This window comes from Gastrolobium bilobum, unplaced genomic scaffold (genome assembly GCF_033153095.1).
Source record: "Gastrolobium bilobum isolate Gb01-03AN ecotype WA unplaced genomic scaffold, APGP_CSIRO_Gbil_v1 utg9061, whole genome shotgun sequence".
In the NCBI taxonomy this organism is placed as follows: domain Eukaryota; kingdom Viridiplantae; phylum Streptophyta; class Magnoliopsida; order Fabales; family Fabaceae; genus Gastrolobium; species Gastrolobium bilobum.
The window spans coordinates 118,151-136,773 of record NW_026897738.1 but is presented as its reverse complement, the minus strand read 5'-3'; the positions used below and the strand labels follow the sequence as shown (position 1 = coordinate 136,773).

Genomic DNA, 18,623 nt, shown 5'->3' with positions numbered 1-18,623 from the left:
CTAAAATATACACAGGTCCGCCACTGTATATTATTATAATCAATGCTTTAAGTAATTAATAAATTCATGAATAATATAAAAACATATATAATATATTTTTTTTTTGCATAGTTCAAAAATATATATATATATATATATATATATATATACATGTAATAATAAAAAAAATTATATATATTTTTAGTCATTAATTAACTTAAATTTAATAACTTATAAGATTAATACATTAAAATCATTCTATATAAATTAAAACAAAGATTAAAATTGACATTCTTATAAAATAAACATGTTTGTGGGTTTTGGTTTCATATGTGTTGGATATATATTTTATTTTTAATACGTTAGTAAACTCTTACGTTTCGTTTACGTTTTGCGATTTTACGTTTTTGCTCACCCTTATAGTTTTTACGTTGACTCTACGTTTTATGTAGGGATGGGTAAACTTCAATTCCTATTAAACATTGGTGAACACACTCAGTGCAGCGCAAAACCATCAGCACCAGCAACAGCCTCCCCAGGAGGCGCAACAACAGCGTGTGCAGAACCTTAATATGCTGGAAAATAACGTCTCAATCAGGCCCACACACAGCCTACCAAGGAGAAGACCCCAAGCGAGCTATGATGGCCTTGATTTTGCAACACCTTGATGACATGGAGAGAAGAATGGGGAAATAAATAACATGAAAAAAATGCCTCTCCACCAGTGCCCAATAACCAAGGTAGTAACACATAGAGCGGAATGCATGACGTCCACTCAGACCAGCAATGAGCAAAGCCTGCAGTCCAAGCAACAAGCAAGCTTGCATATCTAAAATATTCAACCTCACTTATAAATTCTTTCTATAAAATAAAAAAAAGCCTCGCTATAAATAAACAATTTTATAAGAGTTATGTCGTAGGAAAAGTGATTCTGTAATGTTATAGAGATTCGTTTTGCGTGCCTTAAGTTTTTTTTTTTGCTTCAAAAAGCGCGGATCCCACAAAATATCGTGTGTGTAAATTTTTTTTTGTGTATGATGAATGTAAACCCCATAAATAAAGTATTCAACCTCACTTATGCTCTCTCAAACCCTAATTCTTATTTGGTGTCACTTACGCGTGCGCACACAAAGGGGTGCTAAACGAGTCAGGGGCCTTTGGTTCGGCTCGTGAAGGCCTAAGCTTTTATGTCTAAAATTGATTGTTGGAACCAGACTTAGACTTGTATAAAAGCTCGTTTAATAAAAAGGACTCGGGTTCCAATTTAAAAGCTCGGCCTTAGAGCCTCTCAGGCTGACCTAATATATTAATTTTTATTTTATTTTATATTTTTTATACTACTTGTGATAACCTTCTCTCTTTCCTCAATCCATTTCATCCCATTTCTAAACAGACTTTTTGAATGATTTTATTTTATATTATGCTGTTTGGATATACATTAAATTTATGAATATTTATGGAATTACTAGTGTTGTTAATTGTATATTTTGTTTGGATAAATTTTTGTTGTCTTATTTTGTTTTAAATAGGCTAACAGGCTAAACCAGGCTTTTATTTTTTGTAAATAAGACAGGCCACAGGCTGAAATTACATTCATAACAGGTAACAGGCTTGGTCAAGCTGACATATTTAAACACATGCTTAGCTTTTTAAGACCAAAATTCGACTCGGCTCGACTTTACCCGTTAACACCGCACGCACACATATCTTTTTTGGCTTCTTTGCTTTTTACCTGTGCACAGTAATATGCTACTCCAAAGATGCCGCTTGTCCTCAAATCCAATATCAATCTTTGATACTCAGGGATCAAACATATTCAACGACTGCAAATTAATCCCTAATTATATTCTCTCCCATGGTCTCTCACCTTTCTCAAACCGTCATGCTCTTCGGCGAATATGACGATGGCATGCTGGATCATCTGAAATATGTGATAAAAAAAATTGACATTTACTTAAAATGACGTGCTCAAATATGCTCTTCTTCATAATGATGTATTGAATTTCCAATTGTGAAACATGACTTTTATTCATCTTAATTAAAATTTTAACTCTCACATTTTATTTTTCATTTCAATTCAGTTTCAAGGCCTAGCTTCCAAAAAATGAGACTGAAATTAACGCAAATCAAGTGTCTAGGCGAATGTAGAGGTTGGAACATCAGCTCAGGATACAAGAAAACATATTATACATGGCTTTCATCGAATTTCGTCGTCCTCACACTCCAATCTCCAATTATTTCATCAAAATTAGCAGATATGGAGAGACGATAAGAGATGAGAAAGAAAAGAATTAAGATTAATTGACCATCGTTAAATTAAATCTAATTAATTATATCAGTAATAAGAGTGACAAACTTAGTGGTAAATATAACGTCACCTTTTATATTGTTATAATTTATTAAAATATATCATAAAACATCGCATAATTTAAACTTTTTTTTTCCTTTAATGTTAACATAATTATACATAATATTCAAAAATATATTATCAAATTATCAGGTTGTTTAAGTCTTGGCCCAAACACGGGACATGCTTGAGCAAGATTGGGTTAAATTAAACCCATCCCAATCCATCATATAAACACCATCTAGTGTTAATTTACCTCACATGTCATCTTACAATAGGGTGAGGTTATTTAGGTAATCATGGTATGCATTGTCAATCTTCCAAACAGCTTTCCTATTAGATTGCATTTTATTTCAGATAGCTCATCAAAAGATTAAGCAAAAGAAGTGTGTGACATTATTCTTCACTATAATACAATGCAACCTACTTTATAAAATGTGATGCACCCAACCAAAAAATAACCCTATTGAGCTTCTTAAATACTCCCTTGTCACCCCGCTCCTTATAAAATGACAAGCTTGCGTATTTTTTTGGCTGCTAACCAACCATGTTTGCATTGCCAACTTGTTCTGGATACTCGCCTTAGGCTCACCAATTGGATCCAATCTCTTAAAGCCCACATCTAGAACTTTCTAAAGAGCACCCATGGCAAGCCATAGAGCCTCATCACTGGAATATCTCACTTTCTCTACACTGCTGTCCTTGTACACTGACAATGGACAACATGTCTTGCCTCAATACAAGACATGACTTGATGAAACAGCTCATGGGACTAACCGGTTCACGCCCCCATGCTAGAGGACTCTCTTCTCTAAATACCCTCCTCACACATGGAGGAGGGGGTTTCTTCTCCACCTTCTACATTTGTTGTTACTCTGCCCACAGGTAGAGTCATCCTTGAAACACCCCCCCCCCCCCCCCCCCCCCCCCCATGCATACCATGAAAAGCCTCACTAGTGCTTTGATCTCTACCATTACAACTATGAACACCCCCTATATCAACATACTTCACCTTCCATGGGACAGAATTTTATGTACCCCGCGATACACAACCTAAACAACAAACTATATTAATCTCGTACATTTCAACATCACTTGCCCGAGCAACACATTCACACCATAAAATGATTAACAAGATTCCTGTTTGCGCATTCAATTCCCATAGAACTCACTTTAAAAGATATCATACTGTTATAGCCTTCAATAATTTAAAATAAAAGCAGACTGATATGATGTGACATAGTATCATAAACTATGACTAATATCCTAATCCCGTTTTCTGTTCACCAAACAAACTGGAAGAAGCCATTACATCGCAGCTTGATATCATGGGATAAGATCCAAAACCAACTACAAAATAATTTACATACACCTCCACGAGTATCTTTGGCAAAGAGGATCAGGACTTTATTATCTTCAGCAGTGTAGCAAGAATACCAAAATCACTGGTTCTTGAAAGACTGGAAGAAAAAGAAAAAGAAAAAAAAGTTAAAAGATGATCATGGCATTGTCAGTAGCTGATTCAATACAAGAATGACTGCATACAACCTCTATATTTTTTGAGATATCCTTGATCTGCTCAGCTAGCTCCTGCTTCTTCTGAACGGCTGCCAGAATATATAACACTAGGGTAAAACTGATTTGTTCACATGGTCAATAGAATAACAAAAGACAATTATTTTGCTACTACTACCTTTGTTTGAAATATCTTCAATCCTCCTTGATGTCCTTACTGCAAACCTCTGAAATGAAGGGCTGGGAAACCATAGTGTCACATTAACAAGAGATAATGTTAGTAAACAAGAAAACAAGAACTATACACACAGTAAGTGAACTTAGATAAAAAGCAGAAAAAACTTGAACATAAAACGCAAACATGCTTCAAAATCCGTTCTACTTGATTTGGAATCCAAAAGGCAATTATAAAAGCACCAATCCTCTTTTACCTTGAAGTTTTACTCTCTTTTACCCTCATAAAATATGATTTACTCCCTTTAAAATCTTGATTTTGCAGCAAACCTTTTTATTCTAGTTCTCCCACTGTTTAGGGGTAAAGATGCACCCCCACTGATGAGCGTTGCTCTCCAAGAGAATTCCAAAAAGCATAGATGCTAAATTAAATTTATGTGCCCGTTGACTTGATACCTTAATTAGTTTATTTAGTAGTAATACATTTACTATCACATTGAATTTTTAAATATAATTTAAATTATGCATTTGATACATAGCATCAAATATCGATTTATTTACCGATTATCATATAACAACAGTAGTGTTTTTAAAGGCTGGTGGCAGTTCATGGTGCAAGCCAATAATCTGCCATGGAATTATGGTGGATGCTGTTGCAGTAAATGACGGATGCATGATGGCCATGTTAAAAAACTATAAAATATATTATAAGACTTACATAATCTATATGATAAAAATCTAACAACTTGTATGAAGAATAATAAACATAATTCAAATACTTTTTAGCATATCAAACTTCCAAGTAGTATTACAAACTCTAATAATACAAATGCAAATAAAAGGAAAACAAAACACAGACAAGTACAAACTCATAACATAATGTGTCATACATAATGTCAATGGAAAGTAAAAACTAACAACAATTGCTACAAATCATAACAAGGATAAAGGGGTGAAAAAAGGAAGGTGGGTTTAATCAAAGAAAGAAGCAGAAGTGAAAATACAAGCCATAACAAATATGTGTAAGTTAATAGGTAAGGGGACACAAATGAATTATATGAAAAATGGCCGCCCTGAAACTGAGACAACGAAACAGAGGATTTCAGGTGAAGGAGACTCACTGTGAGTATTCACGGCAGTGAGTATTCAGGTGGACGCGGTGGATTGTTCATGGTCATTCACTAATTTGGAACTTTTTGGCTTCTTAGTATGAGATGAGAAGGCTCTGCTTTGTTCAAATGAAAAAAAAAAGCATGCGAGAAAAGAGATTTCACGAGAACCAAGACATTTTAGAACAGAGGGAGACATTAAATTATAGGTCTATGGTCACTAGAGTCCACAGTAGGAAGGGCAAGCAATGATGTAGACAATCTATTATACTTTAGTGGCTGACATGTATGCTCAGAATTGGGGAATGTGTGAAGAATTCTATTATGTTATGAAGTCATGAATAAAAGGGGAATGGATCACGTATGAGGTAGGCATTCTATGAGTGAATTTGGGACACCTCTGGTGTATTGGGAGAGCCACTGATTTTTCAAAGTGTCAGTAATATTTTCTTTCTTTTGTTACTGTAATTTGGATTTCCCAGAAACTATTATCAATATACATTCAGTTCTTTCTTTTTATTCACTTTGATTCTCTGGTACCTATCGTTAACACTTGAATGAGAGATGCTGTAGGAATCAGAGAAAATGCAGTTGCCAGAGAAGAGATAAAGATGCATAAAAACTCACTCATTCACATTTTAGAGAGGGTTTGCGAGAGATGCTGAGTTGCGAAAAGGTTCAAGTGAGGTTAGGTTGCAGAGATAGAACAGCTGGACAAACTAGGGATTTTGGAGTGAGGTGGACCACAAAATGCTCATCAGGCCACCATCTCGGTCATGGGGCCACCTTGGCACTATGAAAAGAATGGCCACCATGAAAAGTATGACCACCATTTTCTGCCATGTGAAATCCGCAATGCCATGACTTCCTGTTGGCGTTTCTTAGATTTCCGCCACAGCATGGCAGAGTGGCACCATCATTGTGGCAATTTAACAACACTGAACCATGCTCACATGCACCCACAGTTTTAGGAATAAATAATTTTGTGCAAATTTGACGAACAATAATAATATTGCCTTTCCAATTTTGAAAATGCAATAGTCAATCTATTAATTACACTAATCAGAGCCAAAACTACTTTATGTCAGTCTTAACAAAACAAAGAAAAAAAAGGAAAGAATCAATTTCTGTCTCTGCTAATGGCTCAAGTTTAAGCTGATTAAGAATCAACAGTATGTCTTTGTCACATAATTGATGGCAGGGATCACTGTAAAAGAGTGTATCAAATATTGATGGTTCACAGGATAAGAAGGATGTGAGGGTTTGCTACTTAATTTTGGATTTTTGGCCCATAAATATAAAGCATAATATTGTTTGCTTTCCAACTATGTAAAGGTAACATTAATGCTGTTTACAAGGTTATTTTCCATGCTTTCAATATATCAGGTTCAGGTAATGTGTGCATCTTCAAATGCAGATAGTTCCTTGTGCATTGTGATACACAAAACCGTATTTTTAATATTCTAAACATAATTATCAATCGCAGATTGCAGCACATAACACCCAACTCCAAAAAAACCATAGAGGTATGGTGGATAACCTTATAGCCTCTACAGTGAAGTCAAGAGAAAACAGAGGCTGAAGTGTGATGTGGTAGAGCCTTGTTGGAAAACAGCAAAATAGAGGAGACAAGAAGGGGAGTGGATCAAGAGATAACAGAGGCAAGGAATCTTGTAAGTAGAAGGTGAAGTGGGTTGAAGAAAAAATAGTTCTAACGAGAGAGTGAACTCTCATTAGCTTGCCGGAAAACTGCTGAAAATGTGATGAGTTAGGCCGAAAGTGAGTCGAGAGCGATAAAGAGGCAGGAGTCAAGAATCAGTCAAGAGATAGGGTTGCAAACTTCAAAGGTCACATTATTACAAAAAGGGGTAATAAAACGAGTATGCCCCTATAATCTGGAATCACAAATCTTGGATTGAATTTCGAATCATAAATTTTGATATAATTCACGATATGATACTGAATCGCACCATTAGTGATTCATGTTTCGATACCTGGCCAGTTGCAATACATGTCTTCGATACGTATCGTTCAACGCGATACAAATCGATATATCGGACTATGAATTGCAGTTTCGTGCGATTCAGTATCGAATCGCGTATCATATCATAATTTACGATTCGGAAATCAAACCAAGATTTGCGATTTTCAATTTGGAAATTGAAACGACAATCCAATCCAAATCCAATCTAATTTGTGATTCAAATTCAAAAACAAATATGAAAAGTCACTATTAATTAGGGAAAGGAAAAAAGATGTGATTTGTGATGCAAATTTAAAAATGAAACTGGAAAGTCACTATTAATTAGGGAAATGAAAGAGATATGATTTGTGATTTAAATTCAAGACATGGGAGATGAGTCAGATGACTACAATAATGATAGTGATATTGATAGCATAATTTGGTTACTTATCTATTTTGCTAATTATATTTTTTGGAATCTGAATTATATGATATTAGATATTTTTAAATTATTTTTTATTATGTTTATGAATCTTATGACTTGATACGATTTGATACAATTCATTATTCTCGATAAAAAAAATCAAACGATACACGATATGTATTGCGATTCAACAACCTTGTATACAACTATGTCAAGTCTTTCCGTAATCAATGAATATTTTCAAAACTTCAAAATTAATGCAACAGTCAGTTCATTAATTCTACTAATCCACGTGCTAATATAGCTCGGTCAGCCTATCGGGAGCTTTCCCGCGCAATCCCATGTATGGTTAGTTCAGGATTTCCAAATTTTCCATCTTTCATATTTTTCTTTCACCTCTTGTTTGATTCCCTCAATCCGAAAAAGAGGGTAAGTGATCAAAGAAATAAACAATAACAATCTTCGAATAATGATGTTTGCTCTAGTCAACACAAAAGCATATGATTCATGCACAATCCACACAGGCAATACTAATATGATAAAACCCATAGCACAAGTTATCATGGGTATACATACATACATACATATATATATATTCATGCAGTAGAATCTCACAAACTCATTAAAATTCCAGTGCAAACCCTAGAGACACTTAAAAAAATCAGAAAAATTGAAGCTCTCTCTCGCTTTATCAGGGAAGGTTACAACCTCAAAAATCAAACGCATGAGTCAAAAACTAAATTCTATAAAATAAAAATTAAAAAGGTGGCGAAACTACGTACTTGTTGGCAAGACTATTGACAACCACTTCATTCACCACGTAAGAGATAACCCTGTGCAAGAAATTCCCTCCACCGGCCATATTTGTCTCTAAGCTTCAAACTGCAAACGATTCAAACATCACACAACACAAAAGAGCCAAAACCATTAAACTGTTCAAGCCTAAAATTTCAAATTTTCATGCAGTTATCAACAATCTCTAAATTTTCGTTCAGTTTTTCTTTTCTATGTGGAAGAAAAAATAAATTCAAACAGAACAAAGAATAAATACTAGGATTTCAAAAACAGAAATGGGAAACTGAGAATTGGAAAAATAAAAAAAGCGAAGAGAAAAAATTGGAGAAGAATGGCGAACCTTGATCGAAATTGAGAGGGAAGATTGAAGAAGAATCTGGAATACAAGAAACAAAAAAAAAATAGAGCTTTGAAAACGACACGTTAGCGTTGAGCTTCGTTTATATAGACGACAACATGGGTAACAAAGGGTTTTGTGGTAAAACTGTAATTTTAGATACTAGGATGATTATTTTTTTTTAGATAATTCCCCGTTAATTATTTAGGTTTTTTATGGACTAATATTAAAAATAATTGAACACATATTTTCATCCAGTCTGATCAATTCTAGTGCTTACCATCTTTTAATATACCAGGATGGTTACAAATATGGGTTTTATAATTCTTACGTAACATGAGAATTAAAATTTTTCTACACACCTTTCGATTTTTGTGCTGATATGAATCTCACACATGACTTTTTTTAATATATGGGTCCCGCATACTTTTATCTCTATGACATAAGAATTCCCTTCTCTCATGTAACATGAGAATCGTAAAGCCCTATAAATATAATAGTAAAGAGCTTGTCGTTCAAGAAAGGATCACATGTACTAAGTTGTGGCTGCTTTTTTTTTTTTTTTTTTCAAGTACAAAGTTGTGGCTGCTTTTGATCTCAAACAAATTGAAAAGTAGGGATTTAATTAATTATAGTTCAATAAATATGACCTAATAAATTACAATAGTTAAATTAACGAAAATCAATATTTAAGATTTAATAGTAAGAGGTAATAAAAAAAAGAGGTAGTAAATATAACTTCTCACTTCTTTTATATATTGAAAAGTAAAACCATTTAAATATAATTTTGTAAGATATTAAATATATAATGTTAAATCATTTTATAAAATCCCTAAATCTTAGTGTGTGTTTGAGAGCTTTTACTTTTAGTATTTCTTTTTTTTTACTAGTTAGCTTTTACAAAAAATACTAGTTAGCTTATTTTAGTCAAATATTATTTTACAAAAAAATTTGGGTAGGATATTGTAACAACTAACTAGTATTATTATCAATGTTACTACCAATCAATTTCACCGTTAGATCGATTATTTGTTGATCCAACAGTTATATTTATTTCCATCTTTCTATGGTTATAATTTCCCATATTTAATGTAAAAGCATTAAATATGCGAAATCATAATCATACAAAGATGAAAATAAATATAAAGTATTAAATATGAGAAATCATAACCATACAAAGATGAAAATAAATATAACCGTTAGATCAACAACGATCTAACGGTGAAATTGATTGGTAGTAACACTAGTTGGTTGTTATAATATCTTTGCCCAAAGTTTTTATCTTTAAAAAACTTTTTTTTATAAAGAAAGAAAAAAACTCCTAGAAGAAGTTTTTTTAAAATGTATATCATCTTTTTGGAGTTCTTACTTCTTATATTTATTTTCCAATTATATTTTTATTCTAAATATTTATTCATAATTATTATCATTTACTCTAATAACAAATCATTTCATTTCTATCCTTTTTAAAACTCTAAGAGTAATTTTATATAATCATCAAATAACTTTTAATTTTATTTTTTAAGCTCTTATTTTAAACTTTAACTTAAAAAGTAATTTTTATCTTAAAAAAAAATACGTGCCCACTAAAATTAAGAGAATATTGTTACCACGGAAGCTCTTATTATTACCACTGAAGTTAAGTTACCTGTTTACCAAAAAAAAAAAAAAAAGTTAAGTTACCAAATGTGTCCACTGAAATTAAGAGAATATTGTTTTCAATAAAAGTTTAGTGTATATTTAGATTAATTTATTTTTATGTAAAAAAATTTATAATAAAATCTGATTGATAGAGCTTTTTTCTTAAAAATTAATCCAATCAAAACCTGCATGGAAAATTAATCCAATCAAAATCTGTTCGAATCTCTCCGGTACCACCTTTGGGAGGGGTTTAAAGCCTTAATCCTGGACCCGCCCTAAATCGGATTAGTTGCGAAGCAATGAACCAATTGGAATATTTCCAAAAAAAAGTATCCAACTCGGTGCATTTTTTTCTAAATAAGAAAAAATTTATTTCATTTGAATTCATATTTTTTTAATTTTTGTTTAAATCCTAATTTTTTTAGTACATTAAATCCTAATTTTTTTATGTCTGTGTGAAAGATATTGGTATTACTGTAATACCGAAAAGAACTCTAATGAAAGAGAGGTTACGTCATGCAACAAGTGTTAATAAAGACTTCATACTCACAAATGACGTATTTAAGAAAGAAATGCTAAATGATAATTAATTGCAATGGATGTATAAGTCCAAGTGAGTCTTACAATTTCAGGAGTTTAAAATCTCAAGGGGCGTTTGCTATAAGGATTTTTTTATATAGATTTTTTGATATTTGGAATTTTGTTTACATATAAGAATTGTGAATTTTTTTTTCAAAAACATGATTTTCTCGAAATTTTGATTTGTGAACACTTTATAACAATATTATTAAATCCGGACCGGTGATCGACCCGGTCGGAGTACTGGGTCAGTGGGTCACTGGTTCAACCGCATGAACCGGATATATATATAAATTTATATTTTATACTCAATTATATAATAAATATTTTAAATGGTGCAAGTAGTTTAGTAATTTATATCTTCATAACAAGGGTTCGATTCCCACTAAATGCTATTTTGAAATAATTCTATTAAATAGATAATATATATATATATATATATATATATATATTAAATGGTGCATATTAACTAACAAATAAACTCAGCTTAGTGGTAAGTATTTGTTGGACATCTTCATAGGACTTGAGTTCGAATCTCAGCGGCTGCAGTGATGATGGTGCCACTAGCGCCAGCAGTGCAGTTTCTGAAATGACAAAAATTCACTTTTCCAGCATATTCTTGATAATCGTGATTTCTAAACATAAAAAAATTTCTCCTCTCTCCTTTTAAGAGTCATCAGTTTGGGGTGATTAGCTCAAAATTATGTGAGCAATTGTTTATACAAGAAAAAACAGAAATACATTTACTAATTTACCCTACAATCTCATGTATTTTTATTGAAAGATTATACCGATCCAAACAAGGTATTCATTTTGTCTTAAAACATTTTTTTTCCTTATTTTCCCCTCCCCTAATATAATATTATAAAAATTCACTACTTGACATCAAAATATTTAAAAACATTTTATTCAATTTTACTGTTCCAAAATTGTTGCTGCACAATTGTATAGGAAGATTATGCAGAACTTCAATAATTAAAAAAATTTGAATTTTTTTTTTCTTTAATGTTTTTGGCCAACCACTGTACATTGAGGAATAACAAATTACTATGCTCAGGTTTGATCCAAAAAGTTAGTCCTTATCCTTAGATTAACTAGAAAAAAAGGAAGAAAATGGGACTGTTTTTATTTGAAAACAATGTCACAAGTCATGAAATTTCTGGGCCTTACTTTCACTTGCAAGTATGAGACTTATTGTCAACACACAGGTTAGTTGTGGAGATGACTATGTATGTGTCAATGTAACCCTTTTAGGTGCTTTGATGTGCTGGAATCTGCATATAGGTATTCATGATGCATTATATTTATATCACACAAATGGCATTAAAAGATGAATGTACAGACACAAAATAGTTGACATCTTTTCATGTCAGAAAGAGGAAAAAAATAAAATAAAATAAAGGCATGCATCTTTGTACAAAGATATTTGTTATAACATTGCCAAAAATATTTGATTCCATGTATCAGGAACTCCAGGCAAACACCAATGTATGCAATCTGCATTTTGTGGATCAGCTCTTTCCTCTTCAGTTAAGAGCTTCCCTCCATTTTCAGTGTAAACTGAGGAATGACCATCAATCCTGTACTCTGAGATCTGTGTTATGTTAATGAAAGTCACTGGAACTTTCATTCTCTTCACCACTTTGGTCACCACACTCATTATGCTCTTATCAGAACCAGTTCCCCAGTGCTTCTTTTTCCTTACTGGCTTTGTTTCATTGAAGCATTTGACACCTTCCATGTTGCCCCAGTCTTCACTTCTGAGAAATGAAGACAACTTATACTTGTTAGAATCTCTTAAAGAACCATTTCAACCCAAAATCTTAAGGTGTTGAGTGAAGGTCTTTTTAATGGTTTATATTATTCTCTAACACACTCCCTCACGCAAGAGTCCCTTAGACTTGAAATTTAGATATTGCACAGATCCCATTTTTGGTTTACCTTCTTGTGCTCTTATTTAATTTCACTAGAAAGTGGGGGACGGTGAGGATCAAACTCGTGACCTTATGGTCATTGAGACTCTGATACCATGTTAAGAACCATTTCAACCCAAAACCTTAAAGTGTTGGGTGAAGATCATTTTAATGATTTATATTATTCTCTAACAGAATCTTAAGCAATTTACTGATAACGTTCAACAAATTCGAGGTGTATAAAGCAAAGAACTACTTGACTAATAGCCTTATAGCTTAAGCTGGTATAGAAAGCTGAACTTGAAGTTTTCTTAAGAGAGAGACCTTGTGTGTGTAGGTGACATGGTTGTGAAAAAGACCCTGGTTTTGTTTGGATTGATAGTTGTGTCGACCCAGTTGGCCCAGGTCCTCAAAGCTAACTTATAAGCCACTGGTGCATCAAATTCTTCAAACCCTTCTTCTCCATTGGAGAATGAACCCCATCTGAAATTCATAAACTAGGTGTTAGACACCATTTTCTTCCTTTTGGTTAAAAGATCAAATGCCATAAGAGACTGTTTAATGTTTATCATCAATAACAAAAAGATGAATGACATAGAATATGCTGATTTAGTGAGTAGTTTAAATCAGATAGGTTCAAAGATAACTTACAGTGACTTAATCTTGGCACTACTCATCCACCATACATAGGTGTTGAAAACAAGGATATCCACTCCAGTCCAGTTTTTGGCTCTCTCTGCTATAGCATCCACTTTTATTATCCTTTTCTTTGTGTCTCCTATGATATTGATATCAGTGTTGGACTCTACAAGGTATGGGGCCCAATAGAATTCTATAGTAGCATTGTATTCCTATGAAAGCACAGATACAAAAGGAATTAGCTTGAATTTTCAAATGAGTTGATGTCCAAGAGTTAGTATGTTCTATTCAAAAGAAATCCTAATAGTTACAACTTTTATTGTATTTGTGTCAATTACATGATTGAGAAGCAGAAGAGCCTCTGGTTAAGTTAGTAGATGATCGTGTCAAATACATGATCTTTGACCATCTATTCAATGTATCAATACCTTGGCTTGGAAGACTGAATGAATGCTCCCTAGTTTCATAGATTTCTGATTTTGAGGTATGACCCATTCTACCAAACAGACAAAAGATTCCCACTGGTTTCTTTGCAGTGAATCCCCTACAAATAGCAGCCTTTTTCCTCGAAGCTTTTTGAGGGCTAGCTGTGGATTGAATCTACAAAAAGTAGTCATTTTGGAATGTGGGTTACATCAGCTAAACATGAATATCCATGGCCAAAAAGTAGGTGACACATAAATCAAGTTCTGCAATCACAATTGGCATGTTGGAAGTGTGAAACTTACTGGGGTAAGGTACAATCTTCTGGCTGCCACTCCCAATAGGGGTAATCAGAATCTTTCCTCCCATTCTTGATACAAGAGAATTGTCTATCTATATAAGGGCAACTTATGTCAGAGTAAAGAGGCTTCATTGAATGGTTAAACACCCATTTTCCATTGGCAACATTGCACTCCTCTGGGTCAAAATCAAACCTGTCATCAATCCATGATGCATTTACAACCACCTCTTCTACTCTTTTATCACCTGCTAGGACAATCATGATATGAGACATCACTGCATTAGAATAAAAAATGGTAACAAACATAGCAGGCAAAGATGAGATGAGAATTGTGCTGTAGCATATGTGAAGCTAACTTACTAGGTTTTGGTTTTGTGTTCTTTCTAGGACAGGATTTGAACTTGAAAATGGACTTGGAGGAAAAGAAACTGAGTCTTTCTGCATACAAGACAGCTATGAAGAGAAGAACACTGATTGTAATGATAGTGATGGGTAGAGGCAGCTTTCCTCTGGAAGGCTTCATTATTCCTGAAATGATCATGGAGAAGGAGATGATAGAAGCCAAAATGTGGAAGAAAGAGAATGAATAGATGCACAGCACAACAGAATGATGAGGACATTATACAAAGGGTTTAGAGGGAAGGTTTTATGCATTTTTGAGTAGGAGTGAAGTTAAAGCATAGTATACTTTAGTAATTAAGAAAAAAAAAAAAAAAATTGGTAAAGGATACTGGAGGTTAAGGAATGAGTTGAAAGGCTAACATCTTGGGCTCCTCATACAATGTCAATGAAGAGGAAGCTATGCATTAAGCTACCTATCATGCTTTCTAGTTTCTACATTATTACGTAGACTCTTTAGAATATTCATCATGTGGGAAATATACTAATGGAGGCTTGTTACGTCTCTGATTCTCTCTCTTATGACTTGTAGAATATTCAACAGAACTTTTCCCACTATCTAGCACATGTTTCTCAGAAATGATTACTATACAGAAGAATTGTTTCTTACACCACCTTTTTACATTACTTTTCGATATACGGATTAAGCATTGTGTATGGCTCACACACATGATTGGTCTATTGTGCAGTGTTGAACGAATCCCCAAGTAGTATTTGTAATGTACACGATTTGCACAACAAAAATACTGTGGAAATATCAGAATTCATTTAAGTGACAATTTGAATTTGTTTAAGCATTGAGATTATGGACATTTTTTGAAAAGTTATTAAGTCTAAATCTTATTATTAATGACATTATTTCAAGTTAATATGGTATCTGTTTTAAATTATACACCTAATTGTGATTTTCTATTGTTCTCCGTTTAATAGGTGGAATCATGTTCAGCAATTGAATGTGGTTCTACTCAAACAACTACCAAACAAGAATGCTAAGATCACAAATCACGTTTGGAAGTGATTCCTAACATTGAACTAAACATGCCCTTCTCTATGACACAGAATGTAATCAAGCAATATTGTTCTTCTTTTCACAATCTATATCTATCTCTGTAAATTATGCAAGGTTGTTCCAATATTGAGTGGGACGTGATAACTTCCAATATGTTTTTATTTGAATAAACTTTTCTTTCTGATAGCAACAATTAGTTACATGGGCAACTTTCTTCCTTTCTTTCTTTTCTCTCCCTTTTTCCTGTATATTTATTTGTCTTTTTGTGATTTTTTAGGAACTTTGAAAAACTTGTACCTTCTTACCTTTTTGCCATGCTCTTTCTTCCAAATCTTTAGAAGCTAGATTGGATGTAAATTGAAACTAGAAAAATTGGAAAGAAATGGCCTTGTCAGTTTTCATTTTTGGGTGGGAATTGCTATTATGTTACTCTTAGTAGTGTTATATGATTTCTTAAGAACTTTACCTTTATGCAAACAAGGGAGAAGAGATGGTTCAAATGTACTTTAATTGAACCTTAGAGGAAAAAAATAAGGTAGATAAAAAGGGTGACTCGATCGAACTTAACATGAAGTGAGAAACAAAGTCAAAAGTGTAAGAAAATAAAAAAAGTGAAAATAAATTAAGTAAAGTTTCTTAGAAAGAAATAAGATGTTGAAGGTTGAGTTGCGTAAAGACTGAAAGTATGTGAGGTACACGGTTGGAATGTACTTCAAACTTAGCATGAGAAGGAAACTTACTTGAATTTTATTGCAGAAGAATAGTATTTTGTTTCTATACATGATTTAGTGATTTGGCAAATAACTCTTTTTTAGTTAGAATTATTTTACAATCTGAAAATGATAATTGATTTGCATATTCAGAACATTTCTGTTTATAAAGTCCAATATAAGATGAAGTTACAATATACTTATCAGAAGAGATGTGCATAAGTCGAATCCAATCGAATTTTTTAAAAAATCAAATTGAATTGGTTTAAATGGTTCGGTTCAGTTCAAAAGTGGTTCGGTTCGGTTGAAAATGGTTCGGTTCGATTCGAAACCGGTTTGGGTCAACTCTATTTAAAAAAAAAAATTTATAAAAATCAATTTGGTTCGGTTTGAAAAACGGTTCGGTTCGGAAACGGTTCGGTTCAAAATGGTTCGGTTCTTAAACTGGTTCTAAAAATCGATTCTTTAAAAATCGGTTTAGTTCATGAATTGATTTTTAAAAATTGGTTATTTTAAGGGCGGTTCAGTTCAATTTTTTGATTATTTTACACACCCCTAATATTTATTTCTTTAAGTTGTACATAATACACCACAAAAAATACCTTTCAGTTTGTTTCCTTGTGCAGATCTAAGTATTTTCAACACGGGTCAAATCCTATTAAAATATTCAAGCTAGATGAAGTCATTAGCAAGAAACTTGAGTCTTTTTATTAAATGCACTCCGAGTAATGAGTAGTAGTAGCATGCATGCTATAGGTCTAATTAAGTATATACAAATTGTCACATACAAATTATTCATTATTCACATGAAATTATGAAATATCATTGTTTAATAAAGTGGGGTGTGAAGGGTGAGCTGTTTTTGTGGGAATATCTTCCAAAGAAGTTGTAGCAATGCAGCAATGAACTAACCCTATTGCAGGCTCTAACAATGTGAAAATTTCAGTGGTGAAAGCCACCCAAGATCTGGGGCTTTGAAAATGTTTCCAATTTGGATATGGACATTACAACTTGATATACACACAGTGGTTGCACTAACCAAATCACAGACCGTACAACTGAAAATTGACCTGAAAATCCTTAAATTAACGACAATCATAAGTGTTAAATCCACTATTCAATCCTTAATCAACTCAACAAAGCTTGATTGGGTGACTCCAAAGCATGTAAGTTGGAAACACACAAAATCAATCACAAAATAATCATTAAGCAATAGAAACCACTAATGTAATCCTGCATCAACATCAATCTCATTACTATAATTGGGTATAATGAATAAAAAAGTACCCAACTTGCATTGTGATATATTACGCTGTTGCTTGAAAAAATGAACTTCACCAAATGCCATTACATCAATTTTCCAAGTGTAGGTAACAAAATGTTCCCTCTAACTTTCTTTGCTTCTAATCTTATTTAGAAAGTATAAAGACTGAGTTAAACCCTTTCCTCCTTTTTCTTGCTGGACCTGTGGGCCCTGAATGAACCCACTTGTAGGGCCCAAGAAGATGGGTTCATGTTGTACCTATTTGCTCAGCAACTCATAATTAATGTCCGATTCAAAAAGGTTTTAATTTTTTTTTTAAAATGATTTAGAATAGAGAAATGATACTTGTATATACTTTAGTTATTTTTGTCATTAGATGATTTACTTATTTTTAATAATTTAAATTGTAACATAACTCACATAATTTATGCTAATAACGTTTAACGTTTTTTTAAAGATAAATCTTATCAAATTGGCCGAAATGAATTGGACATAACTCATCAAGTCACATTTTACAAAAAATAAAAAAAAATTAATATGACGCATTGGTTGTTTGAAATTTAAGTGCTAGTGAGATGTGGTGAAAACCTTAATTTAGATAGAAATAGAAACAATGAAGATTTCTAAGTATAAAAAAGTAAACATTTAATGTTTTAAGGTTTTGAATAAAATATAGGGACTAACGTATGCTGTTTTTTGTTTTTGTTTTTATAAATGACAACTATCTATAACTTAGAGCCCATTTGAATTGCTTTATTAAAAAAACTGTTTTTATGCCTTTTTTTAGAAGTAATTTTTATAAAAGTTAAAGCTGTTTATATTTTTTTAAAAATATTTTGCTTTTGATTTCTATTTTTTTAAAAGTTAAAATTTTTGGTTTTAAAAAAAAAATAGATTTTTGATTTTTGAGATTAACAAGTGTAGAATTAGTGATATTTGGACACAACGTTGACTTTTATACCCTATTAGGCCATAGTGTTAGGTAACAAGCAGAGCCATACAGGATTAAAAGAAAAAGCTCAAACGCTTTGGGATGTCAAAACAGTGATTACACGTAACACGAAACACGACACGAATCTTTATTCGTGTTAAAATTTTCAAT

At 32.6% G+C, this 18,623-nt stretch overlaps 2 protein-coding genes across 3 annotated transcripts; both read right to left on the bottom strand.

The window, feature by feature from the left end:
• Positions 1-3,458: 3,458 nt before the first annotated feature.
• On the bottom strand, positions 3,459-8,731 carry LOC133309652 (uncharacterized). Of its 2 annotated transcripts, XM_061510446.1 has the most exons (5): positions 8,647-8,731; positions 8,294-8,393; positions 4,020-4,081; positions 3,875-3,933; positions 3,459-3,786 (listed from the first exon to the last, which is right to left on the bottom strand). In XM_061510446.1, the coding sequence occupies exons 2-5, from the start codon at positions 8,371-8,373 to the stop codon at positions 3,769-3,771; spliced, it is 219 nt and encodes a 72-aa protein (XP_061366430.1). In that variant the 5' UTR covers positions 8,374-8,393; positions 8,647-8,731; the 3' UTR covers positions 3,459-3,768. The 2 variants fall into 2 exon arrangements, with proteins under 2 accessions (XP_061366430.1, XP_061366431.1); XM_061510447.1 differs by lacking the exon at positions 8,647-8,731 and having other exon boundaries at positions 8,294-8,599.
• Positions 8,732-12,292: 3,561 nt separating this feature from the next.
• LOC133309657 (protein trichome birefringence-like 3) lies at positions 12,293-14,680 on the bottom strand. The gene is made up of 6 exons (XM_061510454.1): positions 14,500-14,680; positions 14,144-14,384; positions 13,844-14,015; positions 13,428-13,627; positions 13,101-13,259; positions 12,293-12,623 (listed from the first exon to the last, which is right to left on the bottom strand). Exons 1-6 carry the CDS (start codon positions 14,678-14,680, stop codon positions 12,293-12,295), a joined length of 1,284 nt encoding a protein of 427 aa, XP_061366438.1.
• Positions 14,681-18,623: the final 3,943 nt, after the last annotated feature.

Coding starts and splice junctions, on each gene's coding strand:
- LOC133309652 (XM_061510446.1), bottom strand. CDS start 8,373: ATGGCCGGTGGAGGGAATTTCTTGCACAGGGTTATCTCTTACGTGGTG. Junction 4,082..8,293: donor GTCAATAGTCTTGCCAACAA/GTACGTAGTTTC, acceptor ATGGTTTCCCAG/CCCTTCATTTCAGAGGTTTG. Junction 3,934..4,019: donor TGAAGATATTTCAAACAAAG/GTAGTAGTAGCA, acceptor ATATTCTGGCAG/CCGTTCAGAAGAAGCAGGAG.
- LOC133309657 (XM_061510454.1), bottom strand. CDS start 14,680: ATGATCATTTCAGGAATAATGAAGCCTTCCAGAGGAAAGCTGCCTCTA. Junction 13,628..13,843: donor ATTCAGTCTTCCAAGCCAAG/GTATTGATACAT, acceptor GTGCTTTCATAG/GAATACAATGCTACTATAGA. Junction 13,260..13,427: donor AGTGCCAAGATTAAGTCACT/GTAAGTTATCTT, acceptor TATGAATTTCAG/ATGGGGTTCATTCTCCAATG.